Source organism: Argiope bruennichi, chromosome 2 (genome assembly GCF_947563725.1).
Source record: "Argiope bruennichi chromosome 2, qqArgBrue1.1, whole genome shotgun sequence".
Classification (NCBI taxonomy): domain Eukaryota; kingdom Metazoa; phylum Arthropoda; class Arachnida; order Araneae; family Araneidae; genus Argiope; species Argiope bruennichi.
In genome coordinates, this window is record NC_079152.1 from 20,933,647 (window position 1) to 20,955,486 (window position 21,840).

The 21,840-nt window shown below is 27.4% G+C and overlaps 2 protein-coding genes across 2 annotated transcripts in view; one reads left to right on the forward strand and one right to left on the reverse strand.

Moving 5' to 3' along the window:
• Positions 1–3,413: 3,413 nt before the first annotated feature.
• LOC129961592 (succinate dehydrogenase assembly factor 4, mitochondrial-like) lies at positions 3,414–9,939 on the reverse strand. The gene is made up of 2 exons (XM_056075096.1): positions 9,752–9,939; positions 3,414–5,101 (listed from the first exon to the last, which is right to left on the reverse strand). The coding sequence occupies exons 1-2, from the start codon at positions 9,813–9,815 to the stop codon at positions 4,827–4,829; spliced, it is 339 nt and encodes a 112-aa protein (XP_055931071.1). The 5' UTR covers positions 9,816–9,939; the 3' UTR covers positions 3,414–4,826.
• Positions 9,940–10,213: 274 nt separating this feature from the next.
• LOC129961554 (HAUS augmin-like complex subunit 6) overlaps positions 10,214–21,840 on the forward strand; it is a 35,408-nt gene continuing 23,781 nt past the window's right edge. The window contains exons 1-3 of the mRNA XM_056075040.1: positions 10,214–10,404; positions 19,215–19,378; positions 21,531–21,623. Of these exons, the coding sequence (XP_055931015.1) occupies positions 19,275–19,378; positions 21,531–21,623 (197 nt within the window). The 5' untranslated portion in view covers positions 10,214–10,404; positions 19,215–19,274. The remainder of the gene's footprint in view (positions 10,405–19,214; positions 19,379–21,530; positions 21,624–21,840) is intronic.

Consider the following 21,840-nt stretch of genomic DNA (forward strand, 5'->3'; position numbering starts at 1 on the left):
TGACCGATTACTAGTCATACTACTTGCCTCATAGTGGTAAATATTTTAGAAGCCAACTATAAAATAAAAATTATTATTACGTTTTTAGTATTCAACTGTTGTTGCTGAAGTCCAAATTTCACAAAGATTTGTAAGTCAAGTACGAAAACTTTCGAATTCTGTCATATGAAATTATTTCAACTTAAAAGTATTTATTATTATGGAAAAAAATCCATCAGGTAAGTGTGAAGTAAAAAATCCAGTAGGCTCAGTAACAGATGACGACGCTTTATTCTATAAGAAAATATAAAACACGGGCGAGGTATACACAAAACAATACTTGCTGAGAGCAACAACACACTAACTTCAAATCGTAACTAAACCATTACAATAACACGAAGCCCGCAGAGAGAATCCGGTGAAAATTAATAATTCGGAGAGAGAATTCACTCGATTACTCCCGTTTATATGTTTCTTGATGGACATTGAATGTTCTAGAAGAAATTTAGAAACTTAAATTCTAATAAAGATATCGCTAAGATTCTTAAATATTCGAGAATATTTTATCGCCAAATATGTCATCAAAAGGAGAAAAGTGACTGACCAAGAATCCATCCAGACGTCATTAAAATACCTGTAAAACTCTTCTTTACAATGACGCTAATGGGCGAAGGCAAGCAAATATGAAAATTTCCTAACATTAACGCAGGGGCAATTATTTTCACTCCATTAAAGGAACTAAGTCTCCTGTTAAATCCACAATTACTGATAATCACCTTGAGCCAATTTGAAAATAATGATTGTGAGTGAGATATAGCTCGAGGGAAAAAAAATGAAAGAAATGCCAGATATGAGGAACACCAAATTGTCTTCTTTCTTTTTTTGAAATAAATCTGAGTCTATACGATTTTTTTTTTTCGGTTTTCAAAAGCTTAAGACTGATTATTTGTTTAACATTTAAGCTCGATTCCCTTGGTCATCACCATTAAATTAAGTCATAAATAAATTTTTAAATAAAAACATACTGGAAATATATAACTTTAATTCTAAATATTCCTAAATATCTTTAAAGTTTCTCCCCTTATCAGATTAAATTTTTTATCTCGTAGAATAATCTATCAAATTTTGCACAAATAAGCTTTGTAAGCAAAAAATATATATTTCGGCCTGAATCTTTTTTTTTTAAATTTGAAAATCAAAAATTAAGCAACAACTCAGCGCATTATTACGATAACTCTCAAAAACATTATTAATATTCACAAATTTATTTTTTATAACATTATGCTACGTATCACCAAATCTCACTTCCAATTTTAACAATTTTTTTAAAATTCATTTTATTATAAATAAAAGTCATTGTAGTCTATGTATGTATACTTCACATCTCTAAAAAAATGGACCGATTTCAAGCAAGTATTTATCATCTAGGACAAGGCAACAAATACTTTCAACTTTACAAAATAAATTAAATATTCATTTTATTAGAAATTAACCGAAATTCTGTCATTTTTTTCTTCTTTAATTTTCACTAATTTTTCAAAATTTAATAAAATTATTGAATAAATGCAGGCGATTTTGAAATAAGGAAATTTTTAGATATTCCTTGTTAAGGACCTTACCTTAATTAAGGACCTATTTTATCTTATTTTTTGATATTTGTTTTATTTTTTAAATATGTTTAGATTTTTTTTTTTTTACTGGCTTTAAAAGAATTTTAATATTTTCTTTTAAAATTAGATTAAAGAATTACGCCGTTGAAATTTCCTGTCTACTTTACACGCGTCTCCAACGAATTAAAAAATAAATACCATTGCATTTGAGAACAGTATAAAATTTTGAGAAGCCAGACATTCGGTGCAACGATTTAACAATGCTTTTAAAAGATAACATAATTTCATCGCTCAAATTCAAAAGAAAGTTAAGAATGTAAAGTTTTTGGAAGCAAATGAAATTATTTCTTTTATTCAAGAACATTTAAAAGGAGTTGTTGCCAGAATTCTAAAAACTTTAAAAACAAGTGATTAACTATTTGTATCAGGAAGAGCTATTTATTTGATTTATTTTCAAGTGTTTTTTTTTAAATTGAAAAATCAATTATTTAATTGAATGTAACAAAACTTGATTTAAAACTTCTGGGAATTATTTATACTAAGTTAGTTATTACATTAAATTATTATACATTAAAAAATTTTAATTATAAAAATCGTCAACACTATATCAAATAGCTGTTATAATAACCAGTTGGAGTAGTCCCCCCAAACTTGCTCGCATATACTCAGATAATACCTTGCAAAGCACTGGCGTACAATAGTTATGGAATATTAATCATCGGCGGGAATTTAATATTTTTACTGAATCTATCATATCATCCTTCGCGAGTGTCTTGGCGATTAAACCCAGGCATTCGATTAAAAGTATACAAAAAATGAATTTGGGTTTCAGACGCGTTCTTCCAAACGATTGAAACAAGAATTTCATATAATACTGCATTTACAAAAGAAAATTTGACATCTTTAAGACACTGCGTTTTGCTCAACAACAATCTGCTCCGTTAGAATAAATAATCTGCTAGAATAAATCGTCTGCTCCGTTAGAATAAATAAAAAGTGTTGTTGCTGCGTTTTTTAATTATCGCGTTTACATGTTTCTGAAACCCAACTTCAGACGGTCAACTCCTTATTGGATTTAGCTATAAATTTGATAAACAACTACACTGTCGATGTAAATCTGTATGTCTAATGTTATCTATCTAGCCCTCTCCGTTTTGTAATTATCGTGTTATTTATATTCGAACAGCCGGACAGACGAACTTCCTCTGAACGGTTTTTGCACAAAATTTGATAAAAACCTACAAATGTGATGAAAAGACTGATTTCATCAGTCTAACTGAAAAAGTTTTTTAATTATCTTTGTCATAGACAGACATTTTCCAAAAATGTGTTTTTCGAACTCAAGCAGATCTAAAACGCGGAAATGCGTCAAAATCTTGAGTGCTATTTTTTTTTTTTATTTTTGACGATTACAATATTTTACACTTCATATACGAGGAAGTAAAAATGAAATCTGTTCCACTGTTTCATTACATTTTTAAATCCGATTTTGCCACTGCTTAAAAATAACCTTTGCATTATCTTCAGCATTTGCATACTAATAATTAATCATTTAAAAAAAACACATTATTAAATGTAAAAATTATTAATTTAGATATTTTAATTTCAAAATAATAGAAAACAAAAATTTTATTCTTCAAACTTAATATTTGGTAAATTCTGTCATGTAACTCTTTTTAAGAGGTTTTACTTGAGAGCGTTTTCAGAGCTTTATTTCCTTTTATTTTTCAAAACCTCATTCTTTTATCCATGATGACGTCAATATTTTGCAACATTTCTCATTTGTTAAGTCTGTAAGAAACAGGCAAATCATCCCTCAATATATAAAATTGAAAAATCGTTTATTTGTATGTTTGAACCTTATACAATTCCATGCGAACGAAATTTGGCACACATATTTCTTAGCGTCTAGAAGAGTTTACTGCGCCATCAAAAAATTTCTACAACCCTTTAAAGGGGATGGAATGGGGATTGAAAATTTTATGTTCTTCTGATATAACTTCCGAGAAATTTATCCTACAATTTTTTTTTTTTTTTACACCACGTTAAAAGAAAAAAAAAAAAACTTTTTAGCGATACATTTCTTTTTTAATCGTCTATTTCTCTAAATGTAACAAATTTAATTGGGATAATTTTAATTTTATGATTAATATAAACCATTTAATTATTATAAAAATTAAAATATTAAAAATACTTCCAAAAGAAGCCAAGCTATATTATATATACATTTATATATATAAAGAACACAATTAATTAACAAATAATTATTATATTATAATAAAAATTTCATGTTTATACATTGAAGGAACGGAGTTGTGAAAGTAATGGCAAATATGCTGATTGGTTCTTCATAATACAAAGAAATCAACTTTATGATGGAAGCGAACAAAAATTTAGAAATAATGATTTATAAAGTTTTCGATACAAACTTTGTTAATAAAAATTATGGACATTACCTGCACATGAAAATCTTCTCAAGGAACTATGAAACACTGAAAATAATTTTCAATTCGGAATAATCTTTTAATTACAGAGTGTAGTTATATTTACCATTCAAATTTATTCTTGAATTAATCTTTAAAGAGAAGGATATTTATTAAATATTTAAAATAGCAGAAGGATAGAAATAATCCAAATAGATACATGTTTTCTTAGATGGAAAAGTTATTTTCAATATATCTTTTTAAAATAAAAAGTTTCAGAAGAAAAATAATAATGTCAAAATTACCAAAGTATGAATTAAGTATATCAAAGTGTTTTGCGAGTATTGCTGTATATTTTTTATTGTTTCATAGACTTGCTTACAAGGAGTAAAATAAGATGCAAGCAATTTAATATATTATATAAAAGTTTTTTCATTTAAAATTCATTATTTATTTATAAGTTTCCTTAAACTTTGAATCATACAACTAGGTACAGTTCGAAAATCATAAAGACTGTGAAAACTTTCATAAAGCCAACCCTAGTCAGATTCTTTAACAATTGAAGGTAAAACATAACTAAGAAAATCATTTTGAATTAAGATGTATCATTAAAATGTTTATTTTTAATATTTATTTTCAGTTACAACTAATTACTACTTCATTTTCATGTGTCCTGGTTTTAAGATTGTGTGCAATATTTTCGGACAGAAAACATAAATGTTTTTCCCACCTAAAATAGAATTACTAGTTCAAAAAGCTCAGGCTTAACTAAATTTGAACATTACAATAATATTTTCTGAAAATAGCCATTGAATCAAAAGTCTGAAACTCTTCCTTTTCTTTCCCAATCACCATAGCGAGTAGGTTCAGGACCCCTTGGACCACCCCTTTCTCCAGTCGCAGGATTTACTCCATCAGGAAATGGTGCATATGGATCTGGCACAGTATTGTCCTTTGTTGCTTCTGTTTCAATATCATGTTGATCTAATTTCCCAATAGGAGTCTTGCCCCTTTTAATTTCTTTAGGGGCATTTAATATTACTGCTGTTGCAAAAGAATTTGATGGATATATGGAAAGTGCCCTTTTTCCTGAAAAAAAGTACATAAAAATCAATTATTAATATGAAATAATAACAAAAAAAATCAACCAAACCTTCTTAAAATAATATATACATTCCTCCTTTTTTATAGATTCACTTCTTGAATCAAACATAGTTTACAAGAATTGTTTCTGTAATACAGCATAATTTATTTTGTTTATTTCTTTTCATACCAAGCAAAAATAAATATCCAAATTACTTAAAGAAAAAAAAAAAACTCTTTAAAAAAGTTTTTTGTAAATGTAAATAAAGTCTCCTTTCCCCCCAAACTGAACTAAAATATGAAAATTTTAATCAAAAATTGCAATTAAATTTTTTCAAGATAACAAATAAAAAATTATTTTATCAAATACATAAGTTTAATACAAACAAATTACATAACCCATGATAAAGCCATATTTATTTAAAACATGGTAATTGTAGGTGAGCATTTAATTCTTTATATATTTTGATTATTGTTGTGAGTAAATAATAAATAATTGGTAACATTACAATTTAGCAATTTCATTAAGACAGTTTGTTTCAATTAGTGATGTGGGGAAAAAAAAAAAAAAACCTTCAACCGATATTTTATAAGGTTTAGGATAAGGATTTTCACGGGAGGTTTAGATAGGGGATACAGGGACTAGTAGCAACAGTAAAATTGTTCCATGCACATTATGCAGTGAATTTAAAAATTTTAAATTAGAATTATGATTCTTATGACTATCCTATTATGTCAGTGTATTCAGCTCCGAAATGAAAATGGTAGTGAAAAGATATGAATACACATTCCGTTTTAGCTAGTAAATGTAGAAAAAAATATTTGATTTAAGTTAACTATTAAAATTCTTTTTCTTTTGTTTATGCACAAACTTTTAAAAAGTTGCTTTATTTTTATTATTAATCATAATATTTTTTATAAATCAACAAAAATGTCCAAAATTAAGCAACATATCAAGTTGTAACACATTACAAATTATGAGATTTATCTTGATTTATGTTTGATTCATGTAACTTCTTGGTTTAAAGACTAAAATTCACCCTCAAAGATCAGATCTCACTCTAAAGATTTATTTTAAAGAATCAAATAAAGTCTAATAGAAAAAAAAAATTAAATCATCCACGTTATAATGAAGCAATTGAAAAAAAAGAACATAATTAATAAAAAATAAAAACAAGAAGAAAGGATAAAAACAACCAAAATGTTAAAAAAATTAAAAAAAAAAAAAAGATTCTATTAATAAGCTACAAAAAAAAAAAATAGTTATAATCAAGGCATCACAAATATATTTAAAAATATAAACAGTTTTCCAAAAATCGTCAGCACAGATCCATCCTACTTTAATATCCAGATTAATACAGAAAAGGGATAATAAAAGATTTTTGATATTTTCAATTAGTAAACCAGGTAATTGAAAAGGGAAATACATTAAGTCATATGAATTCTTACTTTCTTACATTTATTTTATTATGCTGTAAATAATATTGATCACAAAAGTAAGATCAAAATAACAAAATTTTCTCCCTTTGCATAAATGAGTTAACTATAGTTCTGGTAACAGTTTAGAGGGAATGGGTTAATTGAAATATTATTTTCAACTCCTAATTCAATAAAAATAATTTTGGAAACAAATAACAAAAAATATATAACTTGAAAATTATTTTGATATATAAATCATTTGTGAAGGATAAAAGAACAAGTGAAAGCAATGAATTTCATTGCTTCCCCTTCTTACATATATTTTATACTATCTTTTTTTTCTGGTAGATATTAGTTATTATGTTTTATTGCATTTTAATGTTCACTTTTATTTCTTTAACATTTTTTTTCTATAATCAAATGAGCATTTTTATTATTAAATTTTTAATAGTGTTTAAGTCCTTTTTCTATTTAAAACGTTCCCTTTTTTCCTTTGCCATTTCAAATGAATTTTTATTTTGAAAAAAATTCTTCAAGAGGAATTTTAAGATTTTTCAGCAAAGTGATTCATTCTAAATTATTGTCATTTTAAGACAGCTTCCTTTTTTCAGTGGACAGTATAAGTAAACACAATATTGATAAAAAATCACATGATTAGTAAAATTACTACAAAATTTAAAATCAAATAATAATGTATTTATAAAAGAGATATCAGCTACAATGCAAATATAATACAACATTTTTAAAGTTAAAATAATAAATAAAAAAATTTTAAGCAGTTCTTAATAGTAATATACTATATGCATTTTTATTTCATTTTCATAATTTACAAGAAAGTATAAAAGACTGTGTTTTGATAGCTAATCTCCCACCTATGAATAAAGTAGATCTTTATAATAATCAGTTATTTTTTATACTTATTTTTAAATTAATATAAATCAATTTGAAAGTAATTGTATATTTACTTATTCTTACTTATTTTCTAAATTAATAAAAAAAATCACTTTCACAGTATTTGAAAAATAAGAAATTAATCAAGCATTCATCTGGGATCTTGAATTTACATCCACTTGTATAAGTATCTAGATGGTTATACTATAAATCCTACTTTGTAATTAGTTTATTAAAAAGGGTATTTCTTAAAGATAGAATATTGATTCTGATTTAAGTACTAAATATATCCAGTTGCTTTTAAAAATTCAATTCAAACATTTACAAGTACCATATCTTTCTGAATATACACCAAGGCATGAAATGTACAAGAGTATCTTTTTTTTTCCAAAAAAAATTAACTTAAACTTTAACATGTTGACTGCCACATTATGCACCTGTGTGTTACAGATAATATGTAATTGTACCTAATCATCTATCTTATTAGATAACCTCTTCTCTACTGTAATTAATAGTAAAGAAGGGGTCATCTAATTAGATAAAGGACCCAAACACCAGGCATGAATCATGGCAGCGAATGCATTACAATCTGTATATAAGCCAAAATAAATATATGCATATAAAATCTGAGACAATTAAACTTGCTGCCTTGAGAGAAAAGGAATTGCCCAGCAAGTAAAACGAATGAAATATTTTTAAATGAAGTCACTATAAAAAATAATGCTAGATGCCGATAATAACAGTTTTAATTTTAATAAGTAGTCAAATTTTGAATGATATCCATTCAAAGGAAAATTGCCAGCCTGAGTGAAAGTAAAACACAACTACAAAAAATCTAGCTCTGTAGTTATAAAGAGCTAGACAAATAAAATTTGGAGCCAAAACCTTCAAGGGATTTATCGTTTATCAGCCTGCCCTTCTGCATGCATATAAATGCTATATCAAAAAAAAAAAAAAAAAAAAAGACTTAAATAAAAGAAGTGATTGATTTTGAGACTACAATTGTATTTTTATGTCATTTATGGTTTCAATCAATCAGTCAGAGGAAAAAAGCATCAAAATACATATATGATTTTTTAGTATTTGTGTATTAATTGCATGCCAACAATTAATCACCAAAAATTGCATGCTGTATTGAATAAATATATTACATTCCTGTCAAAGTTCAATATTTTGTTAGTATTGTTCACCAACACTATGCAATTAATACAGAAATACCAGTTTTCTTTACTGAACTACAACGCAAACAACCATTATGCAAAAGACTCTGAAAATAAAAATCTGAGCACTTACAATGTCAATGGCCTTGCTAACAATTTGCAATTTTATACGGGATGAGAAGAATAGTAAATATTTTGTTAGAGAACTTATTTAAATTTTATTAGAAAAAAAAATATAGGAGAAATTATTTCCACTAGTTCCCCATTCATTTTATTTTCAATACAATAAGTTGTACCTCTATTAGTCTTGTTTCCTATGTCATCTTATTTTTCATTTGAAAGATGAGCATGAAGAGAAATTCTTATTCTGTAAATTTCAAATGATCGAATTTACAGAAAATTTTAACAGAGTGATCTCTCAGCACCTCACCATAAATCCTTTGTTTGACACAATGAAAGAGCGATAATAAAAAATTTCAAAAATAAAAATTATTCTCAAAAATAATAAAAAAATCATTTACAATTAATATTTTTCTTACGCTTAAGAAATATAAACTGTAAAAATAAAATGTGTTAAATTTAGTGATATTTACCGACTTATTGCTTGCAACTGAGTAACGAAAGTGTACTTAAGTTCTTTGAAAGATTATCAGTTTTATACATAAGCCAACATCGAAATTCAGCTTCATAAAAGTTCCAAGAATTCTATAAGCTGCATTTTCTTTCTGATAAGAGCTTCATTTATTTATTTAATTTTTTTTTTATGCAGAACAAGTTTTACTACATAATTTTTAAGATAATCGTGTAAAATAGTGAGATTTTACGTGAAAAAATATAAGATTCCTCTTTTTCACATAGAAACAAATCTTTGTACATAATTACCAACATACTAAGCGAGTTCAGAATTCTTTAGACAGATTTTAAGGGTATATAACCTAAAACCTTAAGTTCATACATAAGCAACTTAATTTCACGCACGGTTATAAATTCAAATTCTGGCTGCAAGAAAAGTCTAATTTTAATAGAGAATACGGCAAGATAATTAATAATGGAAATATCGCTTACATATACCCAATATTAATATTTATTTTAAAAACACCCTTTTTTAAAAGCCTACGTATGGATTTTTTTGAAGTTGCAAAATTTCTAAAATTTAACAAAAATATTATTTGAAATATTTAATTACCTAACAGAAGAATTCTTTGGAAGCCTATTTTATTGCTCAAAGCAGTTTTCGGGATAACAAACATGATTATATAAATAGTAGAAATTCAATTCAAATAACATTCAATAAGCATTATAGACTTCTTAAATATTCCACGGCATACTTATATACTACTATAAACACGCATTTTCATATTACGTAATTTCTTATATCGCAACTTTCAGATCAATTCAACATTCAACCTCTGCTTTTATCAGAAGTTAAGGGTACTCATATATTCATATAATTTACGTTATAGCCTGGTTTAAACTCATATATAATTTGTCTTGTGATTAAGATTCTTTTATGTTTTTGTTACAAGGATTAGTTATTTTTTTCATGCCCAACAAAACTATAATGTAGTTTCAGAAATTTAATGCTATCGTCTATATGAAGCACACTTCTTCTCAACTTTACTCACCGCGAAATTTTGTATTATTTGACAATTGAAATCTGTTGTGGTATTTGATATTTATCATGTTATTTTTTAAAAGTTAATTTATCAGCTTTTTATTCAAATAATTGAAAAAAATATATATTGTTGTGTTCAGAAGAAAATATTTCCTTTCATGTTCATTAAATTTTGAGGATGTTCCTTCACTGTGCTTTATGATAAGTATTCTCCATTACAGTTTGTAAGTAAAAATGTTTTCATTTCTAAAATATATTGTTTTTCACTCTTTATATTGACCTTTATTCTAATTGAAACACACTTTAGTTGTTTTGAAAGTTTGTTAAAAATGATTAAACGCTCTTCAATCTTTATTTCACCGACAATTATATATTAATAATCATATACCAAAGCATCTTGGCTGTCTATGCTAATATTTATATTTAATAGAATATAAATTATTTAAGAGAAAAAGTCTTTAAAGCCGTGAAGGAAATTTAAAAAAAAAATGGTTGAGAGAAATTTAAAAAAAAACACACACCACAATCAAAAATATCTAATATGAATTAAAAATTGTGTATAATGTTTGAATGAAATTGGGTCCAAAATAATCAATATTGTGCCTTGTTTACTTTGGAATTCAATAATTATAAATTCAGCAAGACACTTCATTTTATTTGATGCATGATTTTCATTGGTTTTAAAATGCAATTTTTGTTGATGCTCTTCAAGAAACCCACAGAAATGAATATTTGTTTATTATGACTACAATAGTATTTAGATTATACTTTAAGATTATTTATTAATTTTTTAAAATCTTGAATATTCTTTTTATTTTTATCAGTTTATAACCATTTGAATTTTATAGTTTTAAAACAAAAATGGCTTTTGAATTTTGGGTTTTATTTTTTTACTGAAAAATAGGCTTTATATTAAAATTACAAATTTCAAATGCTGTTTTGTATGCTATTTTAAAGTGTATTTATTTCTATTTCCAAAGGTGAGATGAAATCTTTTTATATATTTTCATGGAAAATTGCTTCTTTTTATAGTACTAGTTTTTATTTCAAAATAGTAAATTTCATATATCGTCAAATCTTACTGTTATTTAGAGCAAAAAAATCCAGAGTCACAGGAGGCTTTTTTAACTCGTTGTTCTCATGCAGCTCTTTATACGATTAGATAATAGGTATTTTGAGATTATCCCTTTGACTTGTCAATGCTCGCGAAAATGTGCCAATCCTCACAAAATGCGTCAATCTTTTAGCGCAATCATAATGAGAAGCAATTTGCGGTTATTGGTGCAAAGCTACCTTTTGGCGAAAATGGTGGACAGAATAATCCCAAAGTACCAAATAATAAAATGGTATTTAACTAGAAAGATGCAGGGAATTTTAAGCTTCTTAATTTTTTTTTTTTTTTGTTTAATAAATGTCAATCTCTTTAAACGATGTAAGAGAAAAAAAATTGTCATTACTTTAAAAACTAAATAACACCATTCATGACCATTATACCTTGGAATCTCATCCTTTTTCTATTTACTTGCCTTTTCTTTTGCATAGCACAGTCTAATTTCCAAGACTTGAAAAAAATATTGAAATTGGAATAATGATTACAAGCTTTTTAAATAATATTAGTTACTGAAAAAAAAAACACTTTTTAGCAGTATGTTTTATATTTGTGAAGAATACTATAATATAATTTAAATGCATATCCAAAACTATCAACACTGTTTTAAGAACTGCATCCTGTTTGAGTCTACGTTTATTGAAAAACAATGCAGCATTTTGTGAAAAATGAATAATTTGTTTCATCTTCTTTAAAATAAAGTACAAATACTGCATGCTCTGAATGTGCAGAAATTTTGTTGAAAAAACTAAAAAGTGAATACAAAGAGCAACTTTATTAATTATATTAAATTATAGTTCATTTAATAAAGGAATTCGTTTATATAATTTTTATGTTGATTAAGGTCCAAAAATTTTCTGATATGTAGTGTTGTCAGATGGCAGTAAGGTTGTGGAAGGAGTGCAATATCATAAAAAGTACTTAAATTTGAAAACCATTTTTAAGCAGCTTAAAAGCACTTACTTTTGAAAAAAAGATTCTTAAAAAGTTCTTAATTTTTTGCGAAGTGAGAAAACTTTTTATTTCCTCACATGTTGAGTATGATAATTCAAAAGCATAATCATAAGGGCTTAAAGGTATCATAAGGGTATAAAGAAAGAAAATGGACAGAAGGGAAGAATTCAGGAAAGGAATCCAGGATGAAATAAATCTCTGGATGCCAAATTAGGACACATTAAGATAATGCTTAATGACCTTTTTCCCCATTCTCTCCTTCAACAATGTGCATTACCATTTATTGAGATACTAGAATGGTTATCCCGAAGGGGCAGTATGTACTGTGCCATGCTTATAATTTGAGAAACATTTGAATTTCAATTTTTAGTATTTTAGATTTTGAAGAATTTATTTAAATTTTGTTTGGTTAGTATTATGTTTAACCTTTTATGTGGTGTTATAGAAGAATATGCAGATTGATCCAATCAATAGAGAATAAGAATATATCAGGATGAATTTGGGAGATTATTTACTATCAATCATGCAGGGAGCTGTTCTAAAACACTCTTACAATAAAGACTCTAGTACATAAGTAGACCTAGTACATAATATAGTATGCTACACATTCAATCATCATTCTTATTAATATGTCATTTTGGAGCAATCTCTTGAATGACCTATTAAAGGTATTTTACTGTACTGTATTGAATTGGGTACTTGTTGATTTAAACAACTGCCAAAAAGTGCTAAAAAAATTTCACCAAATTATGTAAATACTGATATTGGATATAATATTTATTATCACATACCATTTAGTTTGATGATTGAAATCTCCAAATTGGCAAAATATTTTCTTGGTACTTTTTAGTTGCCAATACAACTGACAAATACATTTAATTGAATCAATTGCAATATGTAATTACATTAGTCGATTGATCGTGTAAAATGTAGTATGATGAGATTCATCTTGAAGCCATGAATTCCTAGTGATCATGATTTCTTTCATGTTTAATTTTTATAATGTTCCCAGATATTTGAAAATTATTATTAATTGGATTAATCTTATCACATTGTAATTTTTACTAAGAAAAAAGAAAAACCTTCTGATTCAAATACTTAAAATTTTGAAGAAATAAAAGAAGTTTTTTCAAAATTTTTATTCTTTAGGGTTCAGATTCTATCAATTTATGATTTTTTTTTTTTTATAACTTTGAGAGGGATTTTTTCCCCAATGAAATCTTTCTTTCCTTTTAAAGGTTTGTCTTCATTGACAGAACAATGTGTATCATAAACCATTCGAGTTAGGAGCATAAAATTTAGGAAGTTACTTTTTGGATCAAAATAAAAAAAATAAGTTTTGTAAATAGAAGACATTCAAATACAAAAATAGATATTAAAATTTAAAAAATACGTATTCAAAATGAATTACAAATTTTTAAATGAAAACTATTGTTTTTATAAAACAACATCCTAAGATTCATGTATACACAGTTTTATGTATGCATATATGTACAAAGATATTTAAAAAGTGCTTAAAAGTACTTATTTTTGCAGCAATTTCTGACTATGCACCCTTATTTAGTATCAACAAGGCTATGTTTGTTGAAAATCTGAAAGATTCTTTAATTGATCCAAAAACTACATATAATGTCATAAACTTTTATGGAGATGTTTTAAATATTCTGATCTTAAGATATTTGCTTTAGTATGCAATTTTAGCTCTCTGAAATATTACAAAACTTTAGAAATGCAGAAAAATTTCAAGGGGTGGAGGAAAAGGCCCCAAAAATGCTAATAAAATTTGTAAATTTGATTATTGAAAAAGAGAGAAAAAAATGTAATTAATGGCTAAAAAAATCTGCAGAGATCAATGTTCAAATACATAAATAACATATATTTTTTTTTTTACTTTCTAATTTTTTTGTTAAATAATCATTATAATAATTTGTATTAAAATTGCAAGAAAGTTATTTTGTGCTATATTTTACTTGAGTTCTTAATTTTGTGCAACTTTAAATAAGTAATTTTTTTCCTTAAGTTGTTTTGCTAAAATCTAGCCAATAAAAGAAAAAAAATGTTTCTTTTTCTGTATATAAATATAAACTTTAATTAAATATGCTGTTATTTCAAGTAATATTGAATTGTTGCTTACTTCCCCATACATTTTCCATTGATAAAAATTAAGGGGGGTTGTTATTCTAAAACTAGTATAAGGAGATCTCCCCCCATTTTTAAGTGGCTGTTGGATATTTTTCTTTTATTTCAGTTATTAGCTACTAATTGCCTTCATCGAACAGTTTGTTTCCCAGCAATATTTATCTGTAAAATTTTGCACAAAATATTTTATGTAACTTGAACTTAATGGCTTCTTCTGAAAATAGTTTTAAGCTTTAGATTTTGGTACTCCTATAACTCATGTTGTTTTAAAATTCTTCCATTGTGCAGTTTATTGTACTATGTACTTTCCTAATTTTTTTTTCTTCTTGTCATTAAAAAGAAAAAATAGAATTTTAATTTCGAACAGAAGTTATTGAACTTTTGACTAATATAAAAGCATTTATTTGAGCGCAGAAAGTAGAACCATTCTACAGTAAAATCCTATTGTTCTATTGAATATTTTTTTTCATTTATGTAATATCTCTGTACATCATTCAATAAAAATTTCTCTCATATAAAATTCAGTTTATTACAATAAAAACAAGATGATGAAATGACAGGAAAGGTATGCCCAATTATATTACAGGAAAGATATGTCCATATTACATGAAAGATATGTTATGTATTACATGTGTTATGTATTACATGTATTATGTATTGCATGTATTATGTATTACATGTATTATGTATTACATGAAAGATATGTTACATATTACATGAAAGAACATCGATCTTTAAAAATGAACACACTTTAAAAAATTTATAAAGTTGACAACAGAAAGTTATCTGAAACTTATTGAGCTATAGAAAAATAAGCCATATCTTCATACTTTCGTCATCAATTGTGGAAGTATTACCAGGTACAAGTATTTACCAGGATGAAATACTTGTAGTAACAATACAAACAATATGGGTTTCTTTACAGTAGTGAAATATATTGTCATTAAATATGCATAAAATATTTTTTTTTTAAAATTATAAAAAATAGGCAAAAAATAAAAAAAAGTTTACATACATTTTAACTGGATTATTGAAAATGTACTCTTTTAAATTTTAAGATAATCATTTTTTTCTCTAATTATTTTGCAAGTTATTTATCTAGTTTTTAATTTATAATTTAGTTGTTAATAATAATATGCCATAGGGCCATTTTTTAAAAAATAATATCACAAAAATACAGTGCGCATCAAAGGCGCTATCCCAAGAGAAGAAACAAAGAAGAAATGGACTCCCTATTGGAAGGATCATAACATCGGTGCTATGATGCAAGAGAGAGATACATTCTGCAGGGGGCTTGAGAAAGTTAATAGCAATGAAAATAGAAGAAGGCTAATTGATATCAGCCATAAAATTGAAGAAGAAATCTCTACCTGCAAATCTAAAAAATAGGCTGACTTCTGTAGCAAGTTTGATCCTAAAAAAGATTTCCAACACTGGATAATTATAAATGTCCTCAACAATGGTTGTACTCAACCCTCAAAAAATGATCAAGCTACCTCAAATGTTATAACCTCCTGTGGACGTTTGTCCAAGACTGATAAAGATGCAGCTGACTTATTGGCCCAGCACTACGAAAATGCAAGCAGATTGAGTTTCAACACAGGTGACAAGAAGCGAAGAAAATACTACAAACAGGTGATAAAACAAAACAAAATGGTTGGACAAAATGGCATCTTTTCCTCTGAACTCATATCAGAAGAACTTGATAGTGCAATCAAAAACCTCAACCCTCCCCAAAATCATCTGGTATTGACCTTGTTTATGACCACATGGTCAAACACTTTGGAGATTTTGCAAGGCTTACTCTTCTTAGGATTTTTAACCTCTCTTGGAATACTTCCTACAATATGGAAGTCCATCATAGTTCCTATTCTAAAAACGAGGCAAGGATACCTCATACTGCAATAACTACTGTCCCATGTCATTAACTAGTACCTTATGCAAGTTGATGGAAAGGATTGTCTGTACTAGAATTATGACATGGCTTATCAAGCAGAATGTGCTACATTTTTATCAGACAGCATATAGAACTCAGCACAGCACCGCCGACTAACTTTTCTACCTGATCCAATTAAACAATAATGGACTTCAAGCCAAATCCCACGAGAACAGCAGTATTTCTCAATCTCTCGGCAGCCTTTGATGACGCTGGTATTTCTGGCAACTCCTTGCTCTGGATAAATGAAAGAAAATTTGTGGTGAGCGTAAATGGAAAATTCTTTAAAGACGCAAATCGGCAGGAGTACCACAGGGCTCTGCTCGCAGACCTCTCGTCTTCCTTCTCTATATGAACACAATTTACGAATACATTGACAATGGAGTTACGATAGCCTGCTACACAGATGTCATTGCTATTTAGCACACTCACTCTAATATTAAAATCTCTGAAAAACACCTTGAACATTAATTTGGCTAATAATGAAGCCTGGGCTAGGGCTTTAAAGCTAACGATCAACCCTGAGAAATCTAATTTACGTGTATTCACTACAGACAGAAAAAATCTTCCTACCTAATATCAAGGTTTTTAACTTTGTAATTAAACAAGTCAGCCACCCTAAATATCTTAGTCTTACATTAGATACAAAGCTGAGATGCACCAAACATATTGAGACAGAGCATCAAAAAAGATCAGCATTCTAAGGAAAATGTGTAGGTCAACATGGGGACCCAGACCAATATATATACTACCTTCATTAAACCAATTCTAGAATATGCAGCACCCATATGGGCTCCAGTGTCTCCCTCCTCAAAAGAGAAGATTGATTCTGACTTTTACAGGGCCTCAAAAATCATCATTGGGATCGTCTCTGCCACAAATAATTTTAAAGCAGAGACTGAATGTGGCCTAGTTGCACTGGAAAATAGGAGAAAATTGGCTACTGTAAAATTTACAAATAAAATCAGGAGCTGCCAAGAACAGCACATCTCAAATGCAGCTTTCCGCAATTGGATAGCAAAGAATAGACTGAAAAGATCTTCAATATGTTAAGTATATCAAGAAAGACATCAACCTAGACCACACCTGTCTTGCCATAAGATTAACTTGGATATCCCAGAGCCATGTATAAAAACAGAACCGAAAGAAATTATTAAAAGAAAGGGTATGGAGGCAATCCTCAAGCTTGTGAAGCCTAATCTTGTCACCACCTACACAGACGGTTCTTCTGACACTGCATGTGAAATAAGAGGACCAAGGATCTTTTTTATTTTTCTAGACAAAACAACTTCGAAACATAAAGTCCCAGCGGGATTGCTTCTAACTTCACAAGTGAACTCATCGTTATCAAAGAAGCTTTGACCATATACCTTGTGCAGGCAATGCAGGTTCCTTCAGATGGGATCTTCTCAGGTTGCAAACCTGTTTTAGAGACTATTCAGGGTTGAAATATAGAGTTTTCCCAGATTATTAATGCTCTTCTGTTCTCTATAGTGGCAGTGAAGAAGTCATGCACCTTGCAATGGATTGCAGTCCATGTGGGCATTGAGGGAAACGAGCAGGCCGACATTCTTGCCAAGGAGGCCAGAGCAATAGATCCCACCTCTCTATCTACTACTATTATGGATGCTATTGCCTTGGCAAGACAGAGGCTCTGTACCAATCGAAAAAAATTCTCCCTGACAAATCTAAATTATAGAAGAGACATCGCAACCACAATTGCAAGACTCAGAACAGGGTACCTGAGGAGCATGAGAATCATGCCTGATGGTTCCAGACTCTATGAAGAATGCAGATACTGTCCAGATGTGCAACTGGATCCAGAGCATATTTTTAGCTGCTGTTCTATTATTTCAGCCTTCTTCAAAATAGACATTAACTGAACCAGGGATATTCTTTATTCTCATAAAGCTGAAAATGTGGCCGGGGCTGTTCTGCTTGCTTTCGGTCCAATCTAATTGCCCCCCTCTCTCCCTTTTTTTTTCCTCCTTATTTTTTATTGCACTTGTCAAACAACAACAACATACAACAATAATAATTTATCTGTGTTAAATATTATAGCTCTGATTGAATAGTTATATGTCTATCAGAATTTGAAACTTAAAATAGTTTCTGGGGGAGCCATTGAAATCAAGTTATACAAAGTATTACTTGAGGGATAAGAAAGTGAAATTACTATACATTAAAAGTGAGATGGTTCATTATTTATGGTCAGTTTTTAATTGTACCTTGATGTCATGTGAACTAACCTTAATAGGAGGGTTCATATACTTAATTAACATAGCAAATGTAAGACTATCAAAATAACATACTTTGATGCTTGCTAGAATTTAGAGTTTAAGAATTTTTTCTTGGTGAATCATGAACATAATATTATGCATAATTAAAAATAAGCAACATTCTTGATGAACTAGTTAGTGGTAAAAAGTTGCTATTAATTATATTTAGCATTTTATATTTATTATTAAATTAACATGTAATAAAAATAAAGATACTTATTAATTAATGGTGAAGGAGTGGCTACTCATTGGCAAAAACATACAATCAACTTGCTTATTTTCTTCTTGTAAGTTAGAAGCACCTCATAGGATTTCAATACTAATTTGGTTTTGGTGCTATATTTAACAAGTTTCAAGCTTTCATCATTAATTAACAAATACCAAAATGGATATGTAAATCTAATGATGAAAATTAAAACTTGCTAATTATATAATGTTATTATCCATAAAACATTTCGCATTTCAATGAGAATTATAGAGCAATCACTTTATTGTATTTATTTTCTATTTGTTGTAAATTTTCTGCTCAGTTATTTGCTATCTTTTTTCCTGCTTTAATTAACAATTATATTTTTGTGTGAACATAATTTATTAATCCTATATTTTTTTTTGTTTCAGGGAAGCTTTCTGAATACAGTTATACATTTAAAAACTTCAAAGTGAAGGATTTTAGCCAAAATGGATGTACATGCCAAACAGAGAGAATTATTTTTTAATAATCTGTTAATCCTTGAATTTGACAAATCAGCAGTGGAAAATGAATACAGAGTAAAATGTGACAAGTAGGTTGCTTAAATTTATATTTTTTATTACAGCAAAACTTTTTTTGACAAAAATAATTCTGTCCTGTATCTTACTTGTAATGCTCATTAAATAAATCAGTTTTTTTTTTTCATAGCAGTCATTATAAAATAGGACAGTGCTATTCATTTTGAAAAAAAATATATATATTCAAACAAATTTATAATAGTGTAATTATTTTTTTTTTCATAATGCTTTTTTTTTTCACAAAAAGTTATCTAAAGACTTCAGTTTTTGGCTTCATTTCAAAATGTAGTGAAAATGAGACAGTATTATTGTTAAGTGAATTTATAGCACGTATTGTTGCTATCTGATTAGAATGATGCTTTCAATGTACAATAATATTCCATGCTTTCAGCATGTCCCTAATTTCACTGGAAAGTTGTTGCCCCTCTGAAGCTTTTATTTCCTCTATTACTGAATAAATCTCGTCAGCAATTGTTTGCTGTGACATAGAATGCATCTCCAAAATTTATTCTATAGTCTCATTATGTTCTTCTACCAGCTCATTGATGTCATTGTTATTTACCTTTAATACCATAATTTTAGCCAGGGATACAATCTTCTCAGTTAAAGCTTCACAGATACTTGCCAAAACCTCTCAAAATCACTTTTGATCATGGTATCTGGCCAAAGCTTCTTACATGTAGAAATAAGGATTCTCTTTAGATAAGCACTTGAGAAATATTGATACTTCAAATGCAAGCCAATCCTGCATGTGACATCACGATGCCTTCTCATCACTTGTTCTGCAAAACATCATTGTTAAAAAGTTTTTTTTTCCCTCCCCAAAATTTTTGTTTAGTTTGTTATTTGAATCATTCATTATGAAAAATATGATTTATTTATAAACATAATGTTCATTAGAATAAATATAAAAAAAAATAAAAGCAAATAAAAAGTTGAAAAAATTTAAAAATGGAACCTAGAGAAAATAATGAAATTATTGTTCAATTTGAGATTCAAGATCTTGCTTTGGATGATTTTATTTCACAAAGGGAAGATATGCAGTAAGATGAAATATTTTTGAAATTCTTTGTTAGATTTTAATTTTGACTTTCTTCACATTAGATATTTTTCTTTTATTTCACTCATATTTTGACAAAATGAATTCTTCTTCCTGTATGTACAAAAATTATAAAGGATGTCTGTTTCTACGGTCTGATAGTTATTTGATTTAAAAGAAATGTTTTATTTCTTTCTATTAAATATCCAGAAATTGAATTTAGACTATAAAATTGCTGTAATCACATATATAAAGTGATATACTGAATATTCTCTTCCATTTGTTTTTTAATAATTAAGAAATGTATTTTAATCCCTTTTAAAATCTAATTGTTTACCTTTAGATTATGAATTATTTTATTTCTATATCCCTTTAAAATGGAATTTGAACAAGAAATAGGAAAGTACTTCTCTTATATCATACCCTTTAAAGATGAAGTTTTGTCATTATCTTCTAAATTGTTATTGGAATCCAGTATATATTTTTCCTTGTTTGTCAAATATAGACATATAATAAATAATACAAGTGTATAAAACTTCAGAATAATTAAGAAACCTCATAAATTAGTTACATGAGGGTGATGAAACTATTATGATTTTCTACATCAACCGGCTAGCAAAAAGAAAGGAGCTGTATAACATTTGTATAATAAAAAAGTTAAAGTAATTAAATTTCAATATTTTCTACCCTTGTTTTTCATTCTTTATTCAGTTTAAATTGGATTTTAAGAACTTGGGAATTTTTTCTTATTATTAAATTTATTTTGTCAGTAGAATTAAAATTTTCTAGCAGTTTTTTATTTTTTGTCATAATTGATGCAATTTTATTGTTTGGATTAGTAACATATAACAACCTCATATATTTTTTCTGAATCTTCAAATATTGTGTTTGTGTGTTTATCTTTCAAACATAATTTGAAATCAAATGTTCATTTTTTAAAAGATAAATTATATAGAACATTTGTTAATCTTGATGCTCTAAAATCCAGAAAAGTAACCAATAGTATTTAAGAGAACTGTTTAAAAAAAATTTTTTTTTTTTACAACATCAGCATTTTTAAAAAATATTTTAGACTTTAATGTTTTATCTTTTATGATATTTTTCATTTGTGCTTATTTTTATTTCAGAGATATGTTTTCTTTGCCCAATCAAAAGATGTTTGAAGTTGTAACTCACTTTTTATTTGAAAAGTTGAATGAGGTATCTGAAAAAGAATACAAGTATGTTTACTTAATTTTTTATATTATATTTGATTATTTTTTTCACATGTTAATGATAACAATAATTTTGCTAGTATGAAAATTTGTAGAGTTTATAATTTTCACTTATCTTTTTAATAATGCTTCATGCTAATTTGGAAACTTCATTTGTGAAATCTAAAAATAAAAAAAGATAATAAAAAATGTTATACTAAAATTATTAATTTTTTTTTACCTG

Excerpts from the sequence above, each read along its gene's own strand:
- LOC129961592 (XM_056075096.1), bottom strand. The coding sequence starts at position 9,815 with ATGTTTGTTATCCCGAAAACTGCTTTGAGCAATAAAATAGGCTTCCAA. Across the intron at positions 5,102-9,751 it reads CCAAAGAATTCTTCTGTTAG|GAAAAAGGGCACTTTCCATA; the intron begins GTAATTAAATAT and ends ACTTTTTTTCAG.